At 43.6% G+C, this 25,603-nt stretch overlaps 1 protein-coding gene across 1 annotated transcript in view; it reads right to left on the bottom strand.

The window, feature by feature from the left end:
- Window positions 1-3,672: 3,672 nt before the first annotated feature.
- The window catches only part of ANTXR1 (ANTXR cell adhesion molecule 1), a 123,763-nt gene continuing 101,832 nt past the window's right edge, over window positions 3,673-25,603 (bottom strand). The window contains exon 18 of the mRNA XM_084499710.1: window positions 3,673-7,451. Coding sequence (XP_084355836.1) covers window positions 7,179-7,451 — 273 coding nt within the window. The 3' untranslated portion in view covers window positions 3,673-7,178. The remainder of the gene's footprint in view (window positions 7,452-25,603) is intronic.

Consider the following 25,603-nt stretch of genomic DNA (forward strand, 5'->3'; position numbering starts at 1 on the left):
GTGAGGATGACTTCAGAATTTGACCTTCTGAGCTGGACTCTTAAGAAAACAAACAGAAAAACGTCTGATGCTACTACAGTTATTTCAATTTTCCATGACAGCCTGTGAAATAAGCTTCTGTAATTGTTAGTACTTTAAGCCAACAGTGTATTACACACACAGAAAGACACTAATCTTACCCCCAAAAAGTAACTACCATAATATTCAGACTGTATCACATAAAAATAGAAAAGCCTGAGTTCTGCCCTGGGGGGGTTCTTTCCTGGCAGTCAATGGAAATGCTGCCCATATATCTCATGCTGGCTCCCTTGGCTCCTTGCTGCTGTGCTGCATCTGAGGAGACAGCTAAAAATACTTTCAATACATTCCTAATATTTTTTCCACATCGGCTGTTGCCGTAGTTACCAGAGAGCCTGCTGTGCTATTCCCAAGGGGGAGGGGGGGGCACACGCAGCCGTAAGTGGGATTGCCCGGATGGGTCTCCCTACCTCGTACTCCACGCAATACATCTTGCCAGCACAGGCAGGGTTTCCTGTGGTTTCCCTGGAGAAGAAGCAAACCATGGCCAGGCTGTGGCAGCAGAGGAGCCATTCGCTGACCCATGGCCTACAGAATTTTTCCCAGTTTTTCTTAAAAATAGTTCAAGGTTTGCCTAGGCAAGTCATAGCAGAGCTGGACAGGATGTTATATTGCAATGCTCAGAGGCAGACAAACCTTTTAAAGGCTATAGATGCTCACATATTGCCTGTCACCCATCACCAAAAATTAATAAAATGAATGCAGACATACTCTAGTTCTTGGCTTTCACTTTTCTGGAGATTTTGCATTGAGTAAGAACCTTGTAGGAAAAGGATCCTGACAACCCCCATTCCTTGTCACCCATTAGTGTGCCCTGGATGACTGTGAGAGCTCAAGGAGAAACGAGCACTAAGCGTCTTCTACAAGTAGCTAGCAATACACCCCAAAGGTACACAGCAGCAGGCCTCAGAAAGGATTTTAAATGGGAACAGAAAGTGGAATATAGAAATCCCTCTTGCAAGTAAAAGCTAGCTCATAGGGTAATTCAGTTTTCCACTCACTGTGGTATTTTTGCATGCTATCATTTCTCCATTCCTATTAATTCCTCCAGCTCTGGAAAAGGCTTTAATGACTGTGAAGAACCAGAGAAATTCCTTTTCAGACTGTGGTAGGGTTAGCTCATGATGTTACTCTGGGCCATATCTGCACTGACCAAGTGACACAAGAAAACACCTTCCCTCCTGCTCTGAGCCTTCCAGCAATGTTTCCCCTTGCTAGAACCTTCCCCTGCTAGCAAGAAGGACCAATGAAAGCATTTAAATATTAACATATATTTAAATAATCACAAGAAGTATCAGCAGTTTTAGCTGGCAGTGTGCTACAGGCTGTCAGGCACAACCTGCATACAATGTGATATTCTGTAGCTCACATTGCTTTTACATTTTATAGCTGTTTCTTAAAGAAAGATTGTTATGTTCTCCAGCAACATGAACAGGGTAAATAGGATCCTGCCATGCCTCGAGTCTCACTGCTGTTTCCATGAACCCCCTTACAAAAGCCTTATCTATGACTTAAGAAGGGGCATTCTCTGACAGAATTAGATAAAAACACACACACGCAAAAAGCCATAAAAATTTGTTTCCCTACCAAGCAAGGAGCTCTTCAGATGCCCAAAGCTAGGCCACATTTTGGAGGAACAAGCAAAGTCTGCCTGCGAGCAGGGCCCTGTGAGGAGGTCCTGTTCCCCGCGCCCCCCTCAGGGTCCAGCACGATGAGGCCGTAGCTGCTGGCCTTGTGGCCGCCTCTACCAGGGTGCAAGGCCAGGGGACAGTGGCCTCACACCCTTGCACACAAAATACAAGGCAACTTGCCCTTCTGGCTTCCTCCAGATATTGCAGGCACACTCCTCATCTCTGTTACAGCCCGCTCTGCAGACAGGCTGGTTCCTGGGGAGCTTTGTCAGCAGCCACCCTGAAGTCGCTGCATGTGGTCCCAAAGCCACCCACCTGTCCCATGGCCCTGGTACCTAGCCCTGCTCTGGGTGGGCTTGTGGGGGGCACAAGAGGGGTGCATTAAGAGTCAGCCACAAGCACAGCGTTGCTCAACCGCCTTGCACACACAGCTCATTGTTTGCAGCCATGATGCTCTAAAAATGGCGTGTCCTGGGGAAACAGTTATGAAACCTGAATTTTTGTGCAAATTCATGTCCTGAACACCCTGGAGCTACCATCAAGGCTTGTCAGGTTTGCACCATCTCTTCTGTGTTTGGGCTGGTCTGGGGTTAAAATTTCCTCCCTGTTTTTTTTTTTTTATTATTATTATTATTATTATTATTATTATTATTATTATTATTATTATTATTATTACTTAATTTTAGCCTGTCCTCTTCTGAGAGGAACACCTATGATTTTCTTTCATGCTCTGCATTAGAAAAACACTTCTTATCAGAACCAGATTGCAGACTGTGTTGAGTATCATGGCTTCCTCATTGCATTTGCTACATACAGATTTGTTTTCTAAACAAACAAATAAAAAAACCCAGACACATAAGAAAAATCCTGACTAAGCCTCAACTTTCAAGGCTTTTTGCACTGAGATAACCACTAGCTTGCATTTTCAGAAAAGGTTAAAAAGCATGCACTTGCATGATCTGCTGAAACAGGGCAGGGTGTTGAGGCTGAGCTTCCTCATAATCTGTTAATCTTCTTTGTGGAATAAAATATTCCAACTACATCAAAATCCAGAAGGGTCAGAGATTGTTAAGTAGTAAGGAAGAAAGCAGTTATACCAGCACTTGTGACAGGAAACTAGCTTAGGTAGCCCTAGTACCCAATATGCTGTGTTAAATGTTGCTTTTGTTAAAGGCTGCTGAGTTAACTGTGTTACACATTACATTGGTTAGGAGGAGAGGCCCTTGGTACCAGCAGAGGAACAGACAATTTAGGCTGTCTCATCCAAAGGAATTTTTGCCTTTTGTGTCAGGCAATAGTGCTCTGGGCTTTCAGCAAGGAAAATCACCAAGTTTGAATTCTCCAAGGTGATGGAAAGTTAGTCATGGGAAAACTTGTGTCCCAGGATTCTCCCTTCGTCATTCCCTTTACCTAACCAATGAATCTGATGGAGCACAACACAGATTTGTATAGTTCTTTAATAATAACATCAAGGTCAGCAAGAATAATGACTGAATTTAACAAATGACACATGCAACAAAGAGAGGGAGTAAAACATCATTGCACAGCACTGGCTGAACTGACAAAACATAATTCAACATCAGAACAGAGGGCTTGCTTCTTTTCCTTTGCTGCATCAGCACCACATATAAGGCAACGCTACTTACCAGTTACCTTCAGATCTAGCCAGAGTTCTCCAAAGCCAGACATTCCCCTCTTCCCCAAAATAAACAGTGACAGAAGATGCCTTCATGCACCAAGGAGTAGAGAGAGAATCCTGATGCCTGCCAAGGTTCATGCAGGCGAATGCTTCAAAATACAGCCAGCAACAATGGGTAACATTTTAGCAATTAAAAAAAAAAAAAAGAAAAGAAAAGAAAAATATGAACCTTTGTCAAATGCAACTGCTTAGTCCTTTGAGGCTGCAGAACACATTGATAGAAAGTTTTGTGAGAGTTAAAAACAAAGGGAGTAACCGAAGTGATGTACTTAGAGCAAATGAAAGAACTGTTTATTTATTGCCATCAGACATCTGTTTATTGCTGTTTAGACCAATCCTATACATAAGCACGTGCAAGTAGTAAACAGTGAGACCCGCTGAAGTCTTCTGATACTGCGGAGCAGATGTAGTGCCACTTAACTCCTTTTGATCTATAGCAAACCTTTACTTAAAAATTGGCTAGTGTGGATTGATAGCCTGTGTAATGTGTTTCTAGGAAAGTTTTACAGAGATAATACATAGGTTACCATATATCAGTATATGGTACACCATCTAATTCAACCTTATTTACATAGCATTAATTGCCAAGGGAAGTTGATTTAAATTCAGACCCAAATTTCATTCTTAATACCTTAAGCTAGGTTCCTAAGATAGGACTGACATAAAAGGAGCATGATTTTTAAAAGCATTTGAAGTACCTCAGGAATGCCATTTTAGCACTTTAGCCACATTTAGGTTGATCCTAAACACAAGACCAGGTACAAATCTGCCACCAAACATGCTCTCGTTTTTTTCTGAGAATGTTAGCAAGGGTCCACCAAAACTGAGCATGGATGCTTTGCTTCAGCACCAATTACCCCATGCCCAGTCGGTATCTGGCCACGTCCTGCCCTGAACGGATCTGCAAAACTCTTTGCCAACAGACTGGGGGAGTGGGCAGCCTGGAATTATAGTGCTTCAATTAATGCTACGTAAAACAGGTATTCGTCACTACAGGAAATATTTCTACATTTATAAAAAAAAGCAATACAACCATAAAGAAAAAAATACAACAAGCACAGCTTGATACAATAACATGCCATGAAATGTCATTGGCTTTATAATAATTTACTACAACTTGAAAAATGTTCTTTTATCCACAATGGACAGGAAATGCTTCCATCTAACATATGGTAAGCATGCAGTAACAATATATACAACAAAATTTTGGAGTTTATTTTTTATTTGTAAACTGGATGATTACATAGGGATATTTTAAAATGCCTTTCTAGCCTGGCATAGGGTTTATTTTGCTTCTTTAATACTCTAGGGTTGTTTTTTTTTCCTTTAATTTGGGGAGAATGAAGATTTCTATATCCATCTGCAAGAAGTTAGTTTTAGTCATGGAATATACATTACTTTTATTTATTTTTTCCCCAGCAGTAGGTTTAGATTTATGGGTTTATATTTATTGCTTAAATGACATGAAAAACGAATTCTCAACACCATATTGTTGAAAATCAATGTGTTTTCCAAACTTTTTTGAAATACTGTGGATCTGTTAAGAGAAATATTAATCGATTTACACTATACCCAAGTTTTACACCTTTCAACATCACACCAAATCAAACAGCTATTTAACTAGATCCCATCCATCACAAGAGGGAGTTCAACTAAATTTGTGTCAGGGCGTTAAAAGCTTCCCACTCCCACCTGACAATCACAAAGTCGTCTTGTCGAACAAACCATTTTGTGGCTGATTTAATTTGAAATAGTGAGTAGCGAAACTGTTGTTTATTTTACAAATCAGGGACTGCTCTGTGCCGCCTGCAGACAAAACAGTGTTGTGGGGGAATGAATCAGCCTTTTTGCAGAATATCCAGCCTTGGCTGTAAAATGAGTCTTCAGCTCCATTGTGAATTCTCATCTTTGTGTTTATCTCATCGAAAAGATGGCATACTGACCTAACAAGGGTAAGGCTAGTGAATGACAGTTAGACAGGCCCTGGGTCTCATGGTAAGGTTTCATTCACATACATTCTGACCAAGAGCATCCCAAGACAGGTCTCCACTGAGTCTTTCAACTGTTTCTTTTCTTCCTCGAGCTTTTTTTTTTTTCTTCCCCCTACCCCTCCCTCCCTCCCCCCCCCCCCTTTTTTTTCCTAGAAAAGCTAGAATTAATATTTCCTACAGCACTGAAGTAGGTACTTGGCAAAGCATTTCTTTATCTGGTAAAAAATGGTACAAGTATGAGAACCCTTAGAAATTCATAGAGCTGCAGCTACAAAGGCAATTTACCTTTTATGACTTTGCAATTTCCAGAGAGAGAGTCCTTCTGTGAGAACTGAACCTGACAGTAAATTAGGGAGCCAGAGGTCTGACTGAAGTGCAGTGATCTCGCCTATTGCTAGCACTGTGTTTCAAAGACAGGTGCTCAGGAAGTTTGTTATATGTGCATATGCAATATTATGGAACATGGTGGGGGTCTCACAAAGGTGAGGAGAAAAGCATGGAGAAATGCAGCCAGTGCATTTCTTGGAAGACTGATTGCCTTCTTGTGTGTCTGGTGTGTGATTTTTGCCTTAGTCAAAAACTGCTAAGTGAAGTGATATGGTTGAGAGTTGACAAGAGAAGTAAGCAACTGGCTCTTCTTCACTATGAGTTTGGAAGGCATCTGCTACTTATTCAGGAAGAGAAAACAGAAAATAAAAATCCATGTAGAAATATTTTTAGGGTGAAATAATGTAATTTACAGGAAAAAACAAAAACAAAAACAAAAAACAGAAACGCATCAGTGGTAACCATTTCAAACTGACAATAACAAGGAGCCCAAGCAGACTGGGTTTAAATAAAATGATACACCTAACCACTGGTTTATATTCAGAAACTTTCCTTTTAAAATGGAAAACAGCATTAAATAACACTGCTGAACTGCAGACCTATTAGATGGGCATAATTAGATGGACATAATTAGTCTAAACTGAATGCAAAGACTCTTCTGTCAACCATACCTTTCCCAGATTCCTTTGCTCAATTTTTATGAACTCCTCTGTCCCATTGGGAGCACTGAAGGCTGACCTGCTGTGACTTACTCCTTGTCCTCAGGGGATGGGATCAAAGCCTCGTGGCATACTGATATGTACATTTTTCAGTGTAATTAATTTTCCTAGTAGCACTCCATTTTCACCTACCTGCACTTCCACATACCAACATACACAAATCCAAACACCCTACCCCTTCTCCTTTCTCGACCCTCCAAGATGACAATACTGTCCCTTCTCCAACTCGTGGTCCATGGGAACAGCTGCCTGACATCAGTTCTTTTCAGATTCACCAGTGTTTCTATACTTGCAGACCTGCTGTTGTCATTATTTGCTTGGCAGCTGGCATGTGAGATGTGATCGGCTTTCTGCCATCCCTTGAGCCTTGCACCATGCAGTTTGTGCACTTGTCTTCAGGTAGCTGGCTGGGATCTGCACCCAGAAGAGTCTTTCACGGACAAAGAGGGGGAAGAGCCTTGCTGAAATGGATCTTATTTGCCTTGTTCTTGCAGTCTCTTGGCTTTTCTTGCTTTGGTAGTTTGGTGGCACTGATGCACAAGGGATTTTAAAAATAAAAGAAAACTAAGGAGAAAGAAAACTACAAAGTTGTTCATTCTGTTGTCACCCATTCCAAAAATGGTGTGACGTTCTCTGCCCTCCCCCAGCCCCCCCCAACTGATGGATGTGATACAGTACTGCTGAAATAAGCCTCTCAAATGCTTCTGGAAGAGGCAGGAGCACAGCCGACCCCCTAAACTGCTGGGCGAGGCGGGGGTCGAGATGGAGGGGGGGCCCGGTTGGGTGGTGGGGCTTGGGGCGGTGGGGGGAGAGGTGGGAGCGTGGAGGATGGGGAAGGAGCATGGGGTGTGGGCGAGCTGGGTGGAGGGGGGGTATAGATGGGGGCTGGGGGTGGAGGGTTGTAGATGGGGGCTGGGGGTGGAGATGACAGCGGGTATGCATTGTTGAGTGGGTATTTGGGGGGGGTCTCTGTGTTCTTCACTCTTGTGAAATTGATGCAACGGCCCTGGAAGAAAAAAGAACAAAGCAGAAAGTCAGTTACCGACTGAGGCAATGGCATCCCAGCCAGAGCCCCCACTTCTCGGGTGCAAGGCTGATGTCCATGAATATATTCCTGGGCACATTGCTTCATTCCCTCTTTTTCTCAGAGATGGACATTTTAAGAGCAAATCCTGTACGGAGCAACCAAGAGGTCAAAGTTAAATCCTAACAACAGCTCTTGTAGTGAAGAAGGATGTAAGCCTCTCTTGCTGCATCCTGACTCTACGTCTTTATATGGAGCATCAAGTACTTTGAGTCATACTGGAGCTGCAAGAACTGCCCCCAGTCCTTAGAACTGGCATCTGAGTCAGTGTACAACCTGTGGTCCCCGCTGCTACAGAAGTCCCAGGCCTCAGTCTCAAACTTCCAACATCATGAAACCTGGCTTCTCCACCTTTGGAACCTCTTTCTCTTTCAAATACCCAGCTTTTGTGTTCTATTTCTAATCACTTGCCTACTGGGCAAAAAGGAAGATTTGTTTAACTAGGTTACTTGCTCAGATTTTTTCCTGAAATACATCTATTTTTCATTAGGATGTCTTTCTATTCTAGTGCTTGTGTGAAGCCAGTCATCTGCTTTTCTTGCTATCTGTGGGAATGGTGCTAAGCTACAGTGTGTTGTACATTTTTAAACAAAACCTTTGCCCTCTGAGATTTTCTTTATTTTTGGTCTTTTTTTTTTGGTCTTTTTTTCCCCCAAGTCCCACCTGCAAAAGATCCTACTGTAAATACTCAAATGTCAGAATCAGCACTATTGTATTATGGGTTCATTCTTTTAGATATGAAATCATCCTAAAAGGCACTAGAGGATTTCTGAGCCTGTCCTTTGTTTTTACATTCATGAGAATGAACTTATTTTCAGTTTTCCTCATTCTTCTCCCAAAATAAATGTCTTTACTGGTGACAAAATGCCAAATGAAGTATTGAGCCCATACAGGATGGAGCAGATCTTCTGAGGCAGCATCACTCCTCTGAAATCTCTACACGGAGCTGTATCATCTCCCTGCTGTACACAGCCTATGGACAAATGCTTTGCTAAAAAGGGACCCAAACTGAAGTAAGGGAGATGCTGTTAGAAAGCCAGAAAAGTGATGGAGAAGGATTTGACAGGGATGAGTGGAGCTGGCATGGAAGGGGCTGACACATAAAGAGATACAGACGGCTTCTCTCTATGTGCTCTGCCAATTATATCATCATGCATTGTGGATATGAAAAAACATCTGTCTGAGCTGTAGCCATTCAGCAGAGGAAAGTGGATTCCTCACTGAAGCAGAGCAGCCCACAGCTGAGTGCAGGCTGTCTTGTGCAAGCAAAGGTCATTTAAGGAAAACAAAGATTTCACAGCGCCTTGAACCCTGCAAACATCACCTTGGGGCTGCTCCGAGCACGGTGGCAGCTCCCTGTGTGTTTCAGCCCTGGCCATCTGTCAGCAGAAAGAACCTTTGGCTTCAGCTTGGGCTCTCTTTGAGGAATGGGACTCTGGGGCATAGCAAAGACATACAGAAGGGCCAGGAATATGCTGATGGGATGATCATGCTGAGGGAAGCCTGAAATTAGCATGCTGCTGCATCAGCTTAGTGTCCTTGGTTCTATTTGCTCTCTGTAGGCTGGTGTCTCTGCTTTAATGTTGCTTTAATGCACTTAGCTGTGATTTTAAGTAAATACTGCAGGGCAGGCCTGCTGAGTGAGTGAAGGTCTGAACCCAAGATTAGCCACTTCTGCTCAGAGAAAAACAAAACGTGAGAATGTTTTCATTGTTCTAGTTCCATGTCTCCTGCAATGGAGCTTTAGCAGTTTCAGACTATTATTTGCACTAGTTTTGTTTTCTTTATTTATGTTGAAAATGGAATAAACCCGAACAAAAAGCAGCAGTCCAGGAATTCCAGCCAGAGAACAAAAAGTTGCAATTGTTTTTGTGTGGAGAGATACTCTGTCTGGATGTTCCAGGGGTGAGGTTATGGTGCTGCTGATCCAAATGGAACTGAGCACCACCCAAAGTGCATTCAAGAAGTTCAAAAATATGTGGGTTTGGGACTGGGGCAGGACTTAAGGACTGAAAACCACCTAACACTCATGGCAATGCCCAAGGCAATGTCCAAAATGATATTACATCCTTACAGGGTTTGACTTCACTGGCAAAGACTTCACCTCTTATTGATAAGGATTGGTTTGAGTAAATCTGCAAGGGCGTTATCATAAGAATGCTGCTAGCAACTCATACCAATGTACAGCTGTACTACATTTTACACTAGTTTTTGTAGTCAGCTACCACCTATTGAACGAACTACTGCTTTTACTCATGACTAACAATCTCTTTTCCCCAGTACTAGGCTTGGTTAGAAATTGAAGAGCTCTTTTTTCAAGTGTCATAAAGCCTCCACTGTCCTCACTAGTGATGCTTTAAAACAGGATTGCTGGACATGCTGTTTAGTTTGAACTAGGAGTTGGACTGGAGGCAGGGGCAGACCAGAGAAAAGACAGCACAGGGAGTGCAGACATGAGAGCCAGACTTGACCTGAGCATGCACAGCATGGAGCTGTACTCATCAGACACCTCTTCCTCATTGCCATGTACAGTAATGCTGGTCTGACTTAGAAGTTCAATTCTTCTACCCCTTGAAAAAGGATGAAGAGTGGGGCTTTGTCTCAGCTTGAGCCCACAGTTCCCTATCTTCTCCTATTTTCTTTTCTGTCTGGGTCAGCTACTCTGCAGTGAATTCACAGTGACCTGTTCAACAACACCTCCTACTACTGTGCAAGAGGTAATTCTGCAGGGCATCCAACGTTTGGAGGACAGATATACAGTTCAGGCTTTCTCCTCCTTTCATGTGAACTGACAGACAAAGGGAGTTCTTGTGTATCATTGTTGGACATTTCTCTCACCCATGCAGAGGGACATAAGAATGCCAGATAGCAGTTTTGAGTCCAGAGTGGACTTTGGCACATGGCCACAGAGGAGATGGAAGAGCCAACATCTCTTACAGAAGGAGAATTGTCATATTGAATGACAAGGATATATCCAGGAAACAAACTACTATGCCATTACAAAGCAGAGACAAAATATTTTACTAGTGCCCTGAGTACCAATGCATAGAAGACCCAGGGAGAAGAGATCTACTTAAACCAAAAATCTGGATGTTAAACGATGATTTCATCTTGCATCTAGTGATCTGATAACAGACACAAAAGTGCAGAGGCTGTGCTAGCCAGTGTAACCACAGACAAGTAATCCTAGAGCTCCAGAAGACCTAGCTTTCTCTGAACTGCATGGCAAGAGAGATGTTTTCCCACCTGCGATTACCAGAAGGGGTCCCTGATTAACGGCTGGGCTTTGTACCATGCAATTGCAATACAAAAAACAAACATCAGCATCATTAACCTCCATGATTCAGTGCTGTTTTATCTGGAAAAATATCTGGATGAAGATCAAGTTGGCTGTTTAATCACACATCCATTCAAGTCTTTACAGGGCTCTCCATTGCCAGCACAGTGCAACTCATCCCCCAGATAACAAAGGTTGAAGTGAACAGTAATAGACACTCAAAAAGTCTGGGCCCAAATGTCTTGTTTAACCTTGGAGGTCTGGATGCAATGCCTGAGTGGGTATCTGAGGTACTACAGGTAAGAGGGGTGCAGGATCTCTCTACAGCCAGTGGAAACACAAGGACCTTCACATGACTATATTTTAGGAGAGGTTCAACAGTCACTAGTTAGGAGCCCAAGCTTTATCATCTCATCTAAGTGTCCAGATTTAGATGGAGTGGGTGTGGAAGATGGTGGCAGAACATCCAGGAGGCAGGAAGTCAACCCATTTCCACTAAATGCTACTTTGGATCCTTAAATAGAAGTCACCTCTCCTTCCAGAAGAAAAAGCTCCTGAATCAGATTGTACCACAATTTTGAGAATAAGAGGAGACAATTCTATGAGCCTTTCTAGCAGGGAGACAGTAGCTAGAGATACAGAACGGAAGAACAAAGGGAATAGGCTGTATATTAAAGGGTTGCTGTGCTGAACGCCTTGGCTGGGTTTCACTTCCCTTTCTGCAGCCGCAACACTTCAGAGGGGAGAGTCACAGCTGTGCCTCAGAAGACAATTGGAGCAATATGGAAACATTATTACATCTGAAATTTAGTGGAATCAGCAAAATCTATGAGGGCTATTCACTCCAGCATTTTATGTTGTTGCTCTAAAGAGTACTGCTCAGAGGCATATGCATAATGAATTCTGCATGGAGTGGCCTTGCTGTTTCACCTTCAACAACCTTCAACAACCTTCAACAACCTTCAACAGCTAATTGTCTTAGGGATGTAGGCAGGCAGTACTGCCTCCAGGACAGCAAAACACTTGGCTGCAGGAGGCTCATCTGCACTGACCATGGGCCTGTCCCTGCCAGCGCTTTGCACATGGAGTGCTGTAGGGCTGCATGCTCGATCCAAGCTTTTCCCTTTGTTCTTCACATCTGGTTGACTGGGGAGCACTGCTGGGGTTGGAAGAGAAGGTGGGGTGAGGGTGCATTGTGCTATCAAGGCCACAGCGCAGGGTAGCAGCTGCTGCGTGATCAGGAGAGTGAGCTGAGCATTTGTGTCTCAGAGGCTGATCTAGCAAGCAGAGGTGCAAAGAGCAGTGGATGCTTCAGCCAGACTGTGGCATTTCCTAGGAATTCCACAGCCTTGCCCAAGCCACTTCCCACCACCTCCTGCTCATCTGGGACACCAGACCAGCCAGATGAGGGGCTGTCACATCACGCATCACTGCCTGCCCAGAGCACTACCTGTGTGGCCCCTGGGTTGGGATGTGGCACACTGAACCCAGCTGGGGGGAACATGACTTCCTCCTGGGATGAGACTATTTTTTATGCTAGGCAGCTAGCTCCTGGGTCCGCATCACAGAAGAACCCAGGTGAGGGAGCTTTTCTCTGGTTTCACTTCAGCCCTGCTGAGGAAGGAAAGGGAAGTCAGTCCCAGAGAAGCGGCATGCCCTCCACAGCACTGAGGAGGTATCTCTTTAACAGGGAAGTCTGACCACATTTTTCTGAAGTTGAAAAATGGTTCTATTTCTCTTGGTTTCCTATCAAGCTGGAATGAATACCTGGAAAACTATCAATATTTTAAAATCATAAAACACTGGGACTGGCTTCTGAGCTCCGGCATTTGCAAAGAGATGTTGGAAAAGATATGATACTTAATGTTGTTTTGTTGGGTCATTTGTAATTCAAACTTTCCATAAACAATAACCTAGTTTATCCTGTTGTTATGTGGAAGAGGAGAGAGAAAAATGAAAGTAAAAACAAAAATAAAAAGCAGTGAGGAGAAAGGAGAAAGAAAGAGAAAAAGGGAAATGAAGGGGGGGGGGGGGAGCTTTGAAAATTAACCTGTGATTTGATACCTGAATCTCAATCAAGCACACACAAAACGTACAGGAGATAACAGCCAAACGAGCAACAAGAAAACATTAAATACACGAAGAATTACCACTAATCTCTGGAAGAGATAATTTACTAAAAAGTAGCTACTTTAAAAGCAAAGCATATACACAGGTGGGAGAAACTAGTGCTGAATTCTCTAGGTCAAACCCTCCCCACCAGGGACTGATAGTGCTTTACTTGAACTCAGCCCAGGCCTGAACCTTCCAGGAACACCTGCAAGGCTGATGAGCAGGGAGAGGAGCAGAACTGCAGAGTGGGGGGTCCCGGTGCAGCTGACAGCAGCTCCGACCCTGTGGGGAGCAGGGTCGTGATGGCAGCTCACAGACTGTGGGAGCCACACAGCCCAGGCAGCCTCTCCGGTGGAGAGAAAACTCACCTCTAACTGGTATGGTGCTGATCCCTCTTGTGAAAGAGACCTTTGCGCAGACACTTTACAAAACCTCTCTCTGAAAATGTGCTCCTTTGTGCCAGGACAAGGGTGATGCTGGGAAAAGACCAGGGTGAGGATTCCCACCACTTTCTTATCATTTGGGAAAAACACTGGTCAGGGATCTCTTGGGCTCAAGGGGGTTTGCTACTCTGAACCTCCCCACCATCAAGATAACCCCAAAATCCCAGAGGGCTTCTGCTACATAACAGGATCCCGAGAGCTTGAAATATCCCTGCTTTTGTGGCCTGAGCTGGCAGCTCTTTTAAATCACACAAGGGTGTCTGGAGACAGTTTTAGGAAGCTGTTAACTAGCTTCTGGGCTTTGTTACCAGCTGCTCTCAGTGAGATCAGTCTGTGTCAAATCCACTTGGTAATGCCAGGAAACACTGCCTTCTGTAGCAAGCACACTAATTACACAGCTACCTCTGTATCTGCTAGTCACCAAACAACTATTAAAACTGTCTCGTTTTGTGATAAAACATCACCGCAACAAAACCATTCCCATATGTCTCTCATTACACAGCCTTGAACTCAGTGTTGCTCATAAAACCTACCATTCCCAAGGCATTCCAGCCACCTTGTCCACTCATTAAATGATAAATTGGAGTCTTGATCTATTTTCTCATAGAAGTAGGAGGGAGACTTTCATTGATTAGAAGGAACTTTGGATCATTATTCCAACAGGATTCTAATAACCTGGACTCTTATCATAGAGTCAGTGCTGAAAACTAGGGATTATTATGGTGTAACTTAAAACACCTTGTGAAAAGTACTGCAGAATGATAAAGTTTGGAGTAAGATCAAGAGCATTCTGTCAGGTCTCAGTACTACAAGCCATGCTAGATGTAACTTTCTAACTCCCGTTAAAGGAGTGGTACAAAATGGCATTTCCCTCTGAAACCAATAAGGAAGCCCCGTAGGAGAATGATAAACCCCATAGGAGAATGATAAACACATCACCAAAGCTAGTGATCAGTGATCTCACACCGGGGAACTGAACTCCAGTTGTATCAGAGGCAGCTTCCTACAATTCAGATAAGCATCCTGTCTAAATTGAGGGGTTACAGAAAAAGTATCTTCCTCTGATGCCTTTGTTATGGTTGCTCTATTCAGATGTTAAGGCAATGGTCTGTATTTGTACTGATATGATCCTGTTCTGTTCAAGCACTCCAAAAGCAAAATATATTGAAGAATAGAAGAAAATACTTTAAACTTCATGAAGTATTGCAGTTTTTGCAGATCTTTCACAGAATTTGGAATAAGTAAGAGCTGTGTAAGCTCAGTCATGTTGGCTTATGATTAACACTCACCTATACCTTCACATATAGTGCTTCACATATAGGCCCCACAGTGCAAAGAGTGGTTCTTCCAATTCAACCTCCAGTTGAAATCTTACTCAGAAACTTACTTGTATCTTCTGGTCTATGACAGGCTCTTCAGACCTACCACAACCCAGATAATACCCATTGCTCTGGCAGTCTCTGCCACTTGATATCTGCAACTACATCACACAGGACTGAATGAGCTGGGGAACCTACTGAAAAGAAAACATTCAAACTCCTACGAAAAGTGAAACAAGATGATAAAAGCTTCTATTTTGCCAAAGTCAAGCATGGGAATGAGCGTAATAACCTCATTCTTTGTCTTCTGCCAGGGTTTGGGAGCATGGCTCTTTCAGCAACAAGTGGGCATTTGTATGTCAGCAATCAGGTCTGATTACTTTTGCAGGAGCTAGTTTTGGCTTATTTACACTGTGGGATGGGTGTCATTTCCAGGAAGATCTGGTCATTCTTCCCATTGTCTTTCTGGAAAAGAGGTAGCTAGTCTTGGAGAAATGCTGAGTGACACATCAAATACTCTGTCTCACACAAACTGTAATTTTTCATCTGGAGGTTGAATAACAAAGTCTACTGGGTATGAGGAAAGGATTAAAAATCAAATGAAAAATGAAACATTACTTTGGCAGTGATAACTGGAACAACTAATCAAGGGCAGTGATAAACATCCCTCTGGAGAGGAAAGAAGAGCCTGCAGGATCTATTCTTCTATAAAGCAGTGATCTGAGGAAGACCTGTCTGAATGCAATTTGTCTTTGGGCAGAGAAGACAGGACATGTTTGAGGACAGGATCTTCCACTATGTGCACAGAAGAGCACAACTCAGTGGCACTTTGTGTGCTGTGTGACTCGAGAATTGCCTGTGCAGGGTAGCACTAATGGCTCAAGAAAACAGGAACTACTGTCTGTTGAATACTGTCCTACCAGTATTTAGTGAGAAACAATTTGCCATCCCTGCAATCCCTGTTTGATGGATTTTCCTGGGCTTCCTAGGCAAATCTGTGCCTGTTGAGGTAAAAGGCATATAATTGTAATTCTGCAATGAGATATGACTGGGACACTTCCCTTTATGAGCTGGCTACTGTTTAATTCATAAACAGGGGTTCAGCAGCTCGAGAGTCAGCTCTGGACTTTGTTTTTACAGTAACAAGCAGTCTGCTGTGCAGTAGTCCTGCAAGCTGATGATCAAATCACTGGGCTTTTGGCTTCAAAGCTGTTAGTTCCAGGAAAAAGAGCTGATGTTTAGGTTAACTTTTCCATGGCTATTAGCAGAAAACCACACTGCAATAATATGTGCAGAAAGGTTATAATTTTGTTCTCAAGCCCTGCAGCCTGTCAACAGAAACCTGTTAGCATAGATTTAATGATGGGTTAAACAACAGTTCCTTATCTGCACCCATACATTTTTGAGTCTGCAGAAAGAAGAATCATCAAGTGGCAACACAGCAAGAGGTGTGTAAAGTCACCCAGAGGTCTTGCTTTTAAAGCATGGGAAAGCAGTTATATCTCCTGCTTTCTGTTCTTAGTTTCAGAGGGTTTCTACTCATGACACCATGAAACAGCATGGCGTGAAATCAGACAACTACCTTAAATCTTATAAGCTCTAAAATAGACTCCTAATTCAAAATAAAGGAGCATCCAGGGGACTTCCTAGGATGATAAGTCTTGCTCCTGTGCTTTGTGATGGCCAAAGCTGATTATTAATACATAGTACTGATCGTCTTGGCTACTCTGTAATGAAATAGACTTCTTGACTTTCATTGTGACTTGCTGGAGGTTTGTGTGGCAGAATTTGCTTGCAAGTATCCACTTATGAACAAATAATTACGGCTTTTAGGGTGTTTTCTTTGGATTTGTGAACTCCAAGCAAAGTCCCCTGCTAACCGCTACATTCTTTCTCTGTTTTTTGATATCACTCTAATAATGCAGACTTGAGTTAAAAACAGTATCCCTATGCACCAGCTACACTTAATAGGCTTTACAGTTCCTCATGAACCTGCTAACGGCCAAGTTTATTGCAAGTGCATAATGGCTGATGACCAGCCTTTGGTGCTAACACAAATAAAGTGCCTTTGTGTTCCCCATGGTCCACCTGATCTCATTTTATGGCTCCTCCAAAATACCACTTATGTGTTTGGAATTTGTAGCTATATTTAAAAAATAGGCCAGAAGCAGGGCCTGCAGCAACCAGGAGTTGCACGTGTGTGTCAGCAATGGCTGACCAGCAGTGCTGTGCTTCACCCTGTCTGTCGTGTGACTCACTGATACGATGTGAGCCACTCTGCCAACATGATGGTGCCTACACCTATTGTGCCTTCATCTTCACAGAATCACAGAATTGTCTAGGTTGGAAGAGACCTCAAGATCATCAAGTCCAACCTCTGACCTAACACTAACAAGTCCTCCACTAAACCTTATCACTAGGTTCAACATCTAAATGTCTTTTAAAGACCTCCAGGGATGGTGACTCCACCACTTCCCTGGCCAGCCCATTCCAATGCCTCACAACCCTCTCAGTAAAGAAGTTCTTCCTAACATCTAACCTAAAACACCTCCTCAGTGGCCACCCCATCTTGTTAACCTGACACTGAATGCTCTTTTTGTTCTTTGTGCAGCCACATTTGCCTAGGGTCCTGCAAGTACCACATGCTCTCACATCCAAGATGAAAGCCTGAGCAGGCAAAAGCAAGGATTGAATTAAGCTGCAGTTTAAGTCATCTCTTTCTGTGCCTTGGATTACAGGGAAAGCATCTGCTGTTGGTGCTTTTGTTTCTGGGTAGCTTTGCATGCCAAGCAAGTCCCTGAGGGTCCTTGGATGGCTGAAGTAAGACCTAGGGTTTCCCTCACAAGTTCTCATAAAGATGGTCCCAGACACAGTCCAGATTTTTCAGCTGCTCATTTTTAGGAATTTATTGCAATCCCACAGATACGAATGACCTTACATTCCCTTAAGGATAAGGAGGATAAGTCCAGCACTCTGTTGGCAGCTGCATGGGGGAAACATGACATTCAGTCAGTGAAGAAACACACATGGCAGAGGGGGCTTCTGGACATCTGACTCAAGGTGATTCTCTCTGTATCAGAATACTCCCCTTCCTCTTATCGGAATTTCACTTTCGCTCTTGGAGCCTAAACACCTACTGAACATACGTGCAATGTTTTCTCTGAGAATATACAAGCCTAGACACTTTTCTACATCTGGCATCCAGGTCCCCCAATTACCCCACAGCACAGCATTGTCATAATTCTGCTGCTTCAGTAAGGGTTTTATTCCAACAGTTAATTCATTCACCCCACAGCTGCAGAACTACTCATTCCATGCAGAGGAAAGTTTGAACTATGCTGTTCCATTGGCTTGTTTTGCCTTCTGCTTTTCAAAACAAACTAGGAACCCATTTTGTTTCTCATCTCATTAAATGGGAAGGCTGCCCTTTCTATGAGCCCTGCAGAGGAATATTCTCTACATAGAGAGCCTGCCCAGTCCCTCACTGTTCTAGAAAGCTCAAGTCAGCACTGAATTGGGGTAATTCCCTGCCTCAATTCAAATCACACTTTAAAACAAAGCTCGGTAAGTATGACAGCTTCAGTGCTGCACTAAAAGCCCGACCAACCCTATTTCATACGCAGTTTCTCAGAGAAGCAAAATGCAGTTGTGAGTTTAGGGGTAGGAAGGGTGGGAGTGGATGAGAACCTGAAGCACTCAGGCACCGACCTTCATATTGAGAAGTGGTCCCGAGCTAGAGGGAGAAACCCACGCCACCACCTGTATGCCTGCACCCAGTCAGCTGTCCTCTGGCAAACATATTCACATACCCCTATAATGTCAAGGAGCAAGCTCCCAGGTTATGTGGCAGCATTGTCCCTCTCTTTGTAGTTTAGATTTCATTTCCTTCCATTTCAGCACTTTGTAGGGTGAGAAATGATTAGTTATTTCCAAGAGAGGTCTTTAAAAGTGCACAGCTTTCTCCAGAAGCCAGGAACAGTCATGGAAAGGTGGCTTCATTTTCTAAGAGTCTGAATTTGCCAGAGATAAGAAGAGACTTACATTCCTCAAGTAGCAGAGCAGCCAGTGCTAATCTCTGTGGAACACCCAATTATATGAAGCAGATTAAAATGTTTTCAATTTTTTCTAAAGCTTACAAATGGTGAGAAGAACAAAATTTTACTGTAAGGAGGTAATTATTCAGGCTGCTTTTTTTCTTCCTCTGCATTTTTCAGACATGACAATGTATGCCCAGTCAGCAAGGAGTGCTCAGGAGCGCTCACCCATGAACTCATGGTTTGCTGAAACAGATAAACTCATGGCATAGGTACCAAAGAGAATGTGTGGATAGACTTGGCAAAGCTAACTCCTGATTCCCACTGGTTTCTTGTGACACCTGAGTGTGCACAATAAAAACTGGTCCTGGCACACTATGCAAAAAAGACTGTCATACTATCTGAGCACCATACAGATCTAAAATGTGTAAACTTGACCCTCCAAAGGGGGGAAGTTTCGCTCTGCCAGAGGGTAGGAAGACCCTGAAGAGGGACCTGGACAGGATGGGTCGATGGAATGAGGCCAGTGGGATGAGGTTCAACATGGCTAAGTGCCAGGTCCTGCACTTTGGCCACAACAACCCCAAGCAGCGCTACAGGCTTGGGGCAGAGTGGCTGGAAGCTATGCAGAGGAAAATGATCTGAGGGTGTCGGTCGATGCTCACCTGCACATGAGCCAGCAGTGTGCCCAGGTGGCCATGAAGGCCAATGGCATCCTGGCTTGTATCAGGAATAGTGCAGCCAGCAGGACCAGGGAGGTGATCGTCCCCCTGTACTCTGCTCTGGTGAGGCCACACCTTGCGTGCTGGGTTCAGTTTTGGGCCCCTCACTACAAGAAGGACATCAAGGCCCTGGAACATGTCCACAGAAGGGCTATGAAGCTGGTGAAGGGCCTGGAACACAAGTCCTGTGAGGAGTGGCTGAGGGCACTGGGGATGTTTGGTCTGGAGAAGAGGGAGAGCTCAGGAGAGACCTTATTGCTCTCTAACAACTACTTGAAAGGAAGCTGTGGGGAGCTCAGGGTTGGCCTCTTCTCGCAGATAACTAGTGATAGGACTAGAGGGAATGGCCTCAAGTTGCACCAGGGGAGGTTTAGGTTGGAAATGAGGAGACATTTCTTCCCAGAAAGAGCAGTCAGGCATTGGAATGGGTTGCCCAGGGAGGTGGTGGAGTCACTGTCCCTGGGGGTGTTCAAGGAATGGTTGGACATGGTGCTTAGGGACATGGTTTAGTGGGTGACATTGGTTGTAGGGTGATGGTTAGACCAGATGATCTGGGAGGTCTTTTCCAACCTTAATGGTTCTATGCTTCTATGAAATCCTGGATCTCTGTACTATAGCACAACATCGTAACTATCCACAGGTGACTGTGCAACCCCACACGCATATCTGCTAATACAGCTATCCCTTCCCACAGCCACAACACTTGGTAATACTTTAAATTTATTACTGAGTTCCATCTTTTGTTTTCACAAGTGTTTAGGGAAGGAAAATGCATTGGATTAACATCATCTAGAAGACAGGAGAAGCCTCTGAGATGTGTACTGCGTTCAGTTTTGGGCCCCTCACTACAAGAAGGATGTTGAGTTGCTTGAGCGTGTGCAGAGCAGAGCAACAAAAAAAGTGAAAGGACTGGAAAACAAGAGGTATGAGGAGCAGCTGAGGGAATGGGGGCTGTTTAGTCTGGAGCAGAGGAAGCTGAGGGGAGACCTCAGTGCCCTCAACTACCTATAAGGAGATCGCAGCAAGGTATGTTGGTCTCTTTTCTCAGGTGAAGTAAGGAAATGCCCTAAAGTAACACCAGGGGAGGTTTAGATTGGCTATCAAGAAGAATTTCTTCACAGAGAGGGTGGTCAAATATTGGAATATGCTGCCAGGGATGTGGTGGAATTGCCATCTCTGGAGGTATTTCAGAGACGTAGATGTAGATGTGGCACTTAGGGACACAGTTTAGTGGTGGTCTTGTAGCATTATGCATCAGAATTTGGTCTTGATCTTAATGGCCTTTTCCAACCTAAATGATTCAGTGATTCTATGAAGGTGATTAAGCAGCTTGGCTGAGATCAGCATGTGTGTCAGTGCAGAGAGTAGCTCCAGGCTCCCAGCAGTGCCCCAACCTGAGAGCTCCCAGATGCTTTATGAGAACTGCCCAGAGACCTCCAGCTCAACTGCACATCTTTGAGCTATAATTATAATAGCAGGGTACAAATGAAAGGGGCTATCCATCTTAAGATGGCTTAAGACTCTTGGAGCAATACTGAAAAGGGTTGGCAGCCCTCTGCTCTCCTTTGTGGCACAGCTGTGAATAGGTATGCTCCAGGCAAGCAGCAGCAGACACATGCTCAAATGACTCTCACAAAACACAGTGGGACTTAACAAGCAGCACAGTCCTTTCTTGGCAGAATTGCATCCTTCACAAGGAACAGTCATTTGGGATGAATGACTGATATAATCCAGAGCGGTCATCTGAATTCCTTAGGCTGCACAAAACATTCACAGTGAAGCCTGAAATCAAGTTAATCTGAGGTTTTGGCATTTCACTGTAATATAAAAACATTAGGGTGATCACAGGGCAGAGAGAGTTTTGTAAGCTTTTGTTGAAAAACAGTGCTTTTTTGTAGGGAAGATTCATGCAATTTGGCTGTAAACTGGTCGTATTTCATACACTGGCTGTTCTGCTTATATTAATTTTTATTTATTTATTTATTTATTTATTTTGGTCAGCACATGCATACAACACACACACACACATTCTTCCTTTCATTGTCAAAAAGACCACTTATGATTGCTTTAACGGGGACATTTTCATGGATTTTCTAGCCTCATCCTCTTGTCTTAACTAACCACAATTTTTACCAGAACCATATCACTGAGATCTAACAAGAGATGCGATTTGACTGGCAAACATGCAAATCTATACTAGTTCTGGAAAAAGCTCCTCTCTGCATATGTGTTAGTTTAGGCAGAATATATCTTTACACATAATTACACATGATTTCATTGTATTTTTTTCCATATTTTACCTATGTTTACAAATACACAAAATGAAATTGCAATTAATACTATACAATACAAATTTTAAAAATGATTTGCTCTCTGAGATGTTCCTGGCCAAATCTGAGCTTGACATGCATTTTAATAATCTCCTCATAAATTCCTGACAGAATGTTGTTTATCATGGAAATGCAACTGACACACTTAAGGCACACTCATTATTTGGATCCCACACTTAGTGAGCACTTTGCATAGATAAGCGCTCCTTTACTATAACAGTGATAAAGTTTTCTTTAAAATTATGTATTTTTATATCACCCTTATCTGTTGATGTTTAGAATGTAAAAATAACTTCATTAATGCTGACAAGAATGCAAACCTAGTCTCTTGAAAATGTGAGAAGACCACAGGAATCCCATGTGACTCTGACTTCCTTGCCTTATTGGAAACATCTGTGTCTATTGGTAACCTCGACCATTTCCAGGTTTGATTCCAAGAAAAGAATTTCACAACCTTTTTGTGCATCTCAGGCTCTCTGGGAGCACTTCAATCAGGTCCTGAACATGCCTTTCTCTTCCTTTTGCTTTGGAAGAATGGATTCAGTGTAATAAGCCTTCTGCAAACCAGACCAGAGTTTGCTTCATGGTTTGTTCTTGCAAATGCAGATAGGCATGTGGCCAATTGTTCCAGACATAACAACATGTTGATCAGGACCAGTCACTGATAATTGCTGTAGATTTCATGTAGCTGTAGTGGTCATAGCCATGTAAGACACGCTATGGGCAAGCATCTTTCTGGCAGTCCTGCTTGAAGAAGTCCCAGCTCTCCATTGTCAAGGAACACTTAACCCTAACACCATGCCAGAGATGGTGATCCTACCAATCTGCAGGCAGGAAGGTGTGGCAGGAGAAGCTGGGCAGCCCCAAAAGCAAGGTGCATCGCCCAGGCAAAGCAACCTCAGTGGAAGACAGGCGCTCAGGAGCAGCACAGTACTTCAGCTGTCCTGCCTTCAGATCCAGCACATCCATCCCTCCTAGGGTTGGCATTTCCTGCACCAGCTTGGCACATCTAACACAAAGCTATACATTGAATGCAGTGCACCCCAGGCACCACCTGTGTTTTCTTAAGCTTGTATGTAGGTCAAGGTTAAGGACCTAAAGTCTTCCAGATTAGAAGGATCCCTTGATCAAGGCACAGTTTTGCCACAGTTCATCTTTTACTCTGGCAACTGGTACAATTGGTAAAAATCCCCTAAGCTCCATTTTTAGGCAAACCCAGCTTTCTTACTGTGTACAGCACCTAATTATTTTGATGACTGTACCTTTTGCAGTGAAGAAACAGTCCTAGTATAAGGTATCCCATCCTTGATTAAAGGGTTCAGGGCATGAACAGAGAAAAGGTGGTGAGAAGGGATTGTATGAGGTCACACGGAGGAGAAGGAGGACTGAAATATAAGCTTTCATCCTCATGTTATCCACTACAATGTATATACATTGCAAATTTATTAGTCACTACCCTTGAACCAACGTGTTGTTATAGACTAGTGTGAACTTTGGGGCAGGGGACATCTTTATTGGTCATTCTCTGTGGTACCTAGGAAGTTGTGTGGGCTACAGCAGATAAACAGTAACAATTAGTCAACACAGTGTTTGAAGCTGGAGCCATGTTCCATTCTACGCAAGCGATCTTTTTGAACAGCTCAGCTAATGTGCTGGCAGTGGATAAAGTAACTGATTATAGCAAGGGCTTGCTTATATATGAAAGTGATGTAACCCTGGGATTGAGTCCAATTCTTTTTCAGGCTCCAAAGCAAACAGAGATTCCTTTCAGTTACAACTTTTCATCTTCTAGCTTTACTTTTTTAAGTTGACCATTGGGTGAATTAAGGTGCCCATATGACAACATCAAGGATCTGAAATCTGGTTCCTTCTTTTCTGCAGGTAAGAGAAGGAAGGAAGTGAAAATTGCTTTCAAAATGTCTCCTTCTCATAGCTCTTAGGAATATCATATGATAAAAGGCTTCTAGCCATTAGTTTTCCCTGCAAAGGTTAGAATATTTATCTGCCTTGAGAATGCACTATGTGGTGGGACTTTAAGCTCCTTTTGAGTCTGCTGGTTTCTCTAGGCTGTTTTGCTAATCACTGATTCTCTCATTTCTATGGTATGTCCATGCTGCAAAGACTGCTGTGGCTGGTAGTTCACATCTATCTGGCAGCATGGGCATGCTAGCCTGCTGCTAAGCACTCTGGAGTTTTTAATTAGCACGTGGCCTGAAGTCTATGCTGTGTGGCTGCATAGTATGGCCAAAACTGAGCTAGTGAGCACAGTATGGCCAAAACTGTCTGACACTGCCTTGAGTGATTGCCAGGCAGACAAAACAGAGCACCCAGCCCAGCCTCCCTTGCCTAGCATCCCTGCAGAAAACCTGGGATGGAGTGATGGGTGGCCTGGTCTTCTGCAGAATGGCAGATTGCTCACACCATTCTCTGTGAGCAGCTGTCCTTGCAGAAGGAAATTACACTGAGGTAGCAAAGGAAATGGATTCAATCTGCACACATCCAGCTTTGTGCTGAGGGTGGATGCTTCAGCTGATAGTGTGGTGAAGCGCAGAATTGCATTTGGGAATCCCACGATACCCTCTTCCTCCTTGTTTTAGAGTCATCCCTTAAAGGCACAAAACTTCTGCTTTTCATAGGCAGTTTGGGGTTGAAAGCCCCTGTGATGCCAGGAAATTAGAGCTTTTCCATCCTTTTCAGAGCTTTTGCAATAATCATAATCCAGTTTTTGTTTGCAGAGACAACACTCTGTAAAAGGATGGCATAGCAATGAAGTTAGGCAGAGTCAGGAAAAAGCTGGAAAGTTGCAGCTGCCCTGCCTTGTGCTGCAATAACTCAAAGCCCTGTATATATCTGCCTGAAGCTTTCTGTTTTCTGCAGCTGTCAAGGCTGGGCTTGCACACGGCTCCAGTCTATCAGGGCTGAAGTTTCAAACCAGCTGTGCCTCCACTTTAAAATAACAAGACCAGCTTATAGTTGCAAGTACCATCTGTGATTGGGCCCCCTTTACTGACAAGCTGGGTAGAGCACTCTTTACCTATACTTCCCAGTAAAACAGGCTCAAACCCAAATTTGCCAGTGGACAGCTATGAAAACCTGCAGACTTGTAGCTATTTGCCCATGCTGAAGATTTCACAATCTGCTGAGGACCAAGTCTATCCTTGCTGTGCCACCAGTTCACACTGCCTGGTCCAAGGGAGCTATTTGGAATCCCTTGGAGAGGCCACAGGAATTTACAGCTGAGTTCACCATTGCCAAAACAACTCTAACAGCTCTGCCCTGCTGGCTATTCATTGTTGGAAAACTACACAAGAAACACATGGCTGAGGTAGCCTCTAGGTGTCTGTGTGTGAGCATGCAGGGCTGTGTGTGAACATCCTACAGGATCTCTGGCATGAAGAACATCCAAACCTGTTGGATACAGCCACTTGGACTCGGTCTGCATGTTGAGTCAAGGAGGTGCCATATCTCAGATCATTGTGTCAACAAGCATCTTCATCACACTGGCTGTCAGCTGCCAGACATACCCTATGCTTGGCTGTATGCCTAGCATGGGACCAGGTGGATAAACATGCTGCTCAGTGACCCAGTACACAGAAGATGCACCCATCATAAAATGCAGGAGTGGTCCTGTCTTTATACAGTGAAGGATTGAAACGCTGTTGCTGCAGTTGTTGCTACAAGCCAAACAGATGCTAAGAACCATGTCACAGGCTGGATGAAGAAAATGACAAAGGGATTATTAAACATCCACTTCAGAGAAGAGGCTATGTTTATAAGTGATACAGAGGCACTCTTAGTACTTGCATGGGCAGAAATTTCCTATCTTTACAGAGAAAT

This window comes from Aythya ferina (assembly GCF_964211825.1).
Source record: "Aythya ferina genome assembly, chromosome: 27".
Taxonomy (NCBI): domain Eukaryota; kingdom Metazoa; phylum Chordata; class Aves; order Anseriformes; family Anatidae; genus Aythya; species Aythya ferina.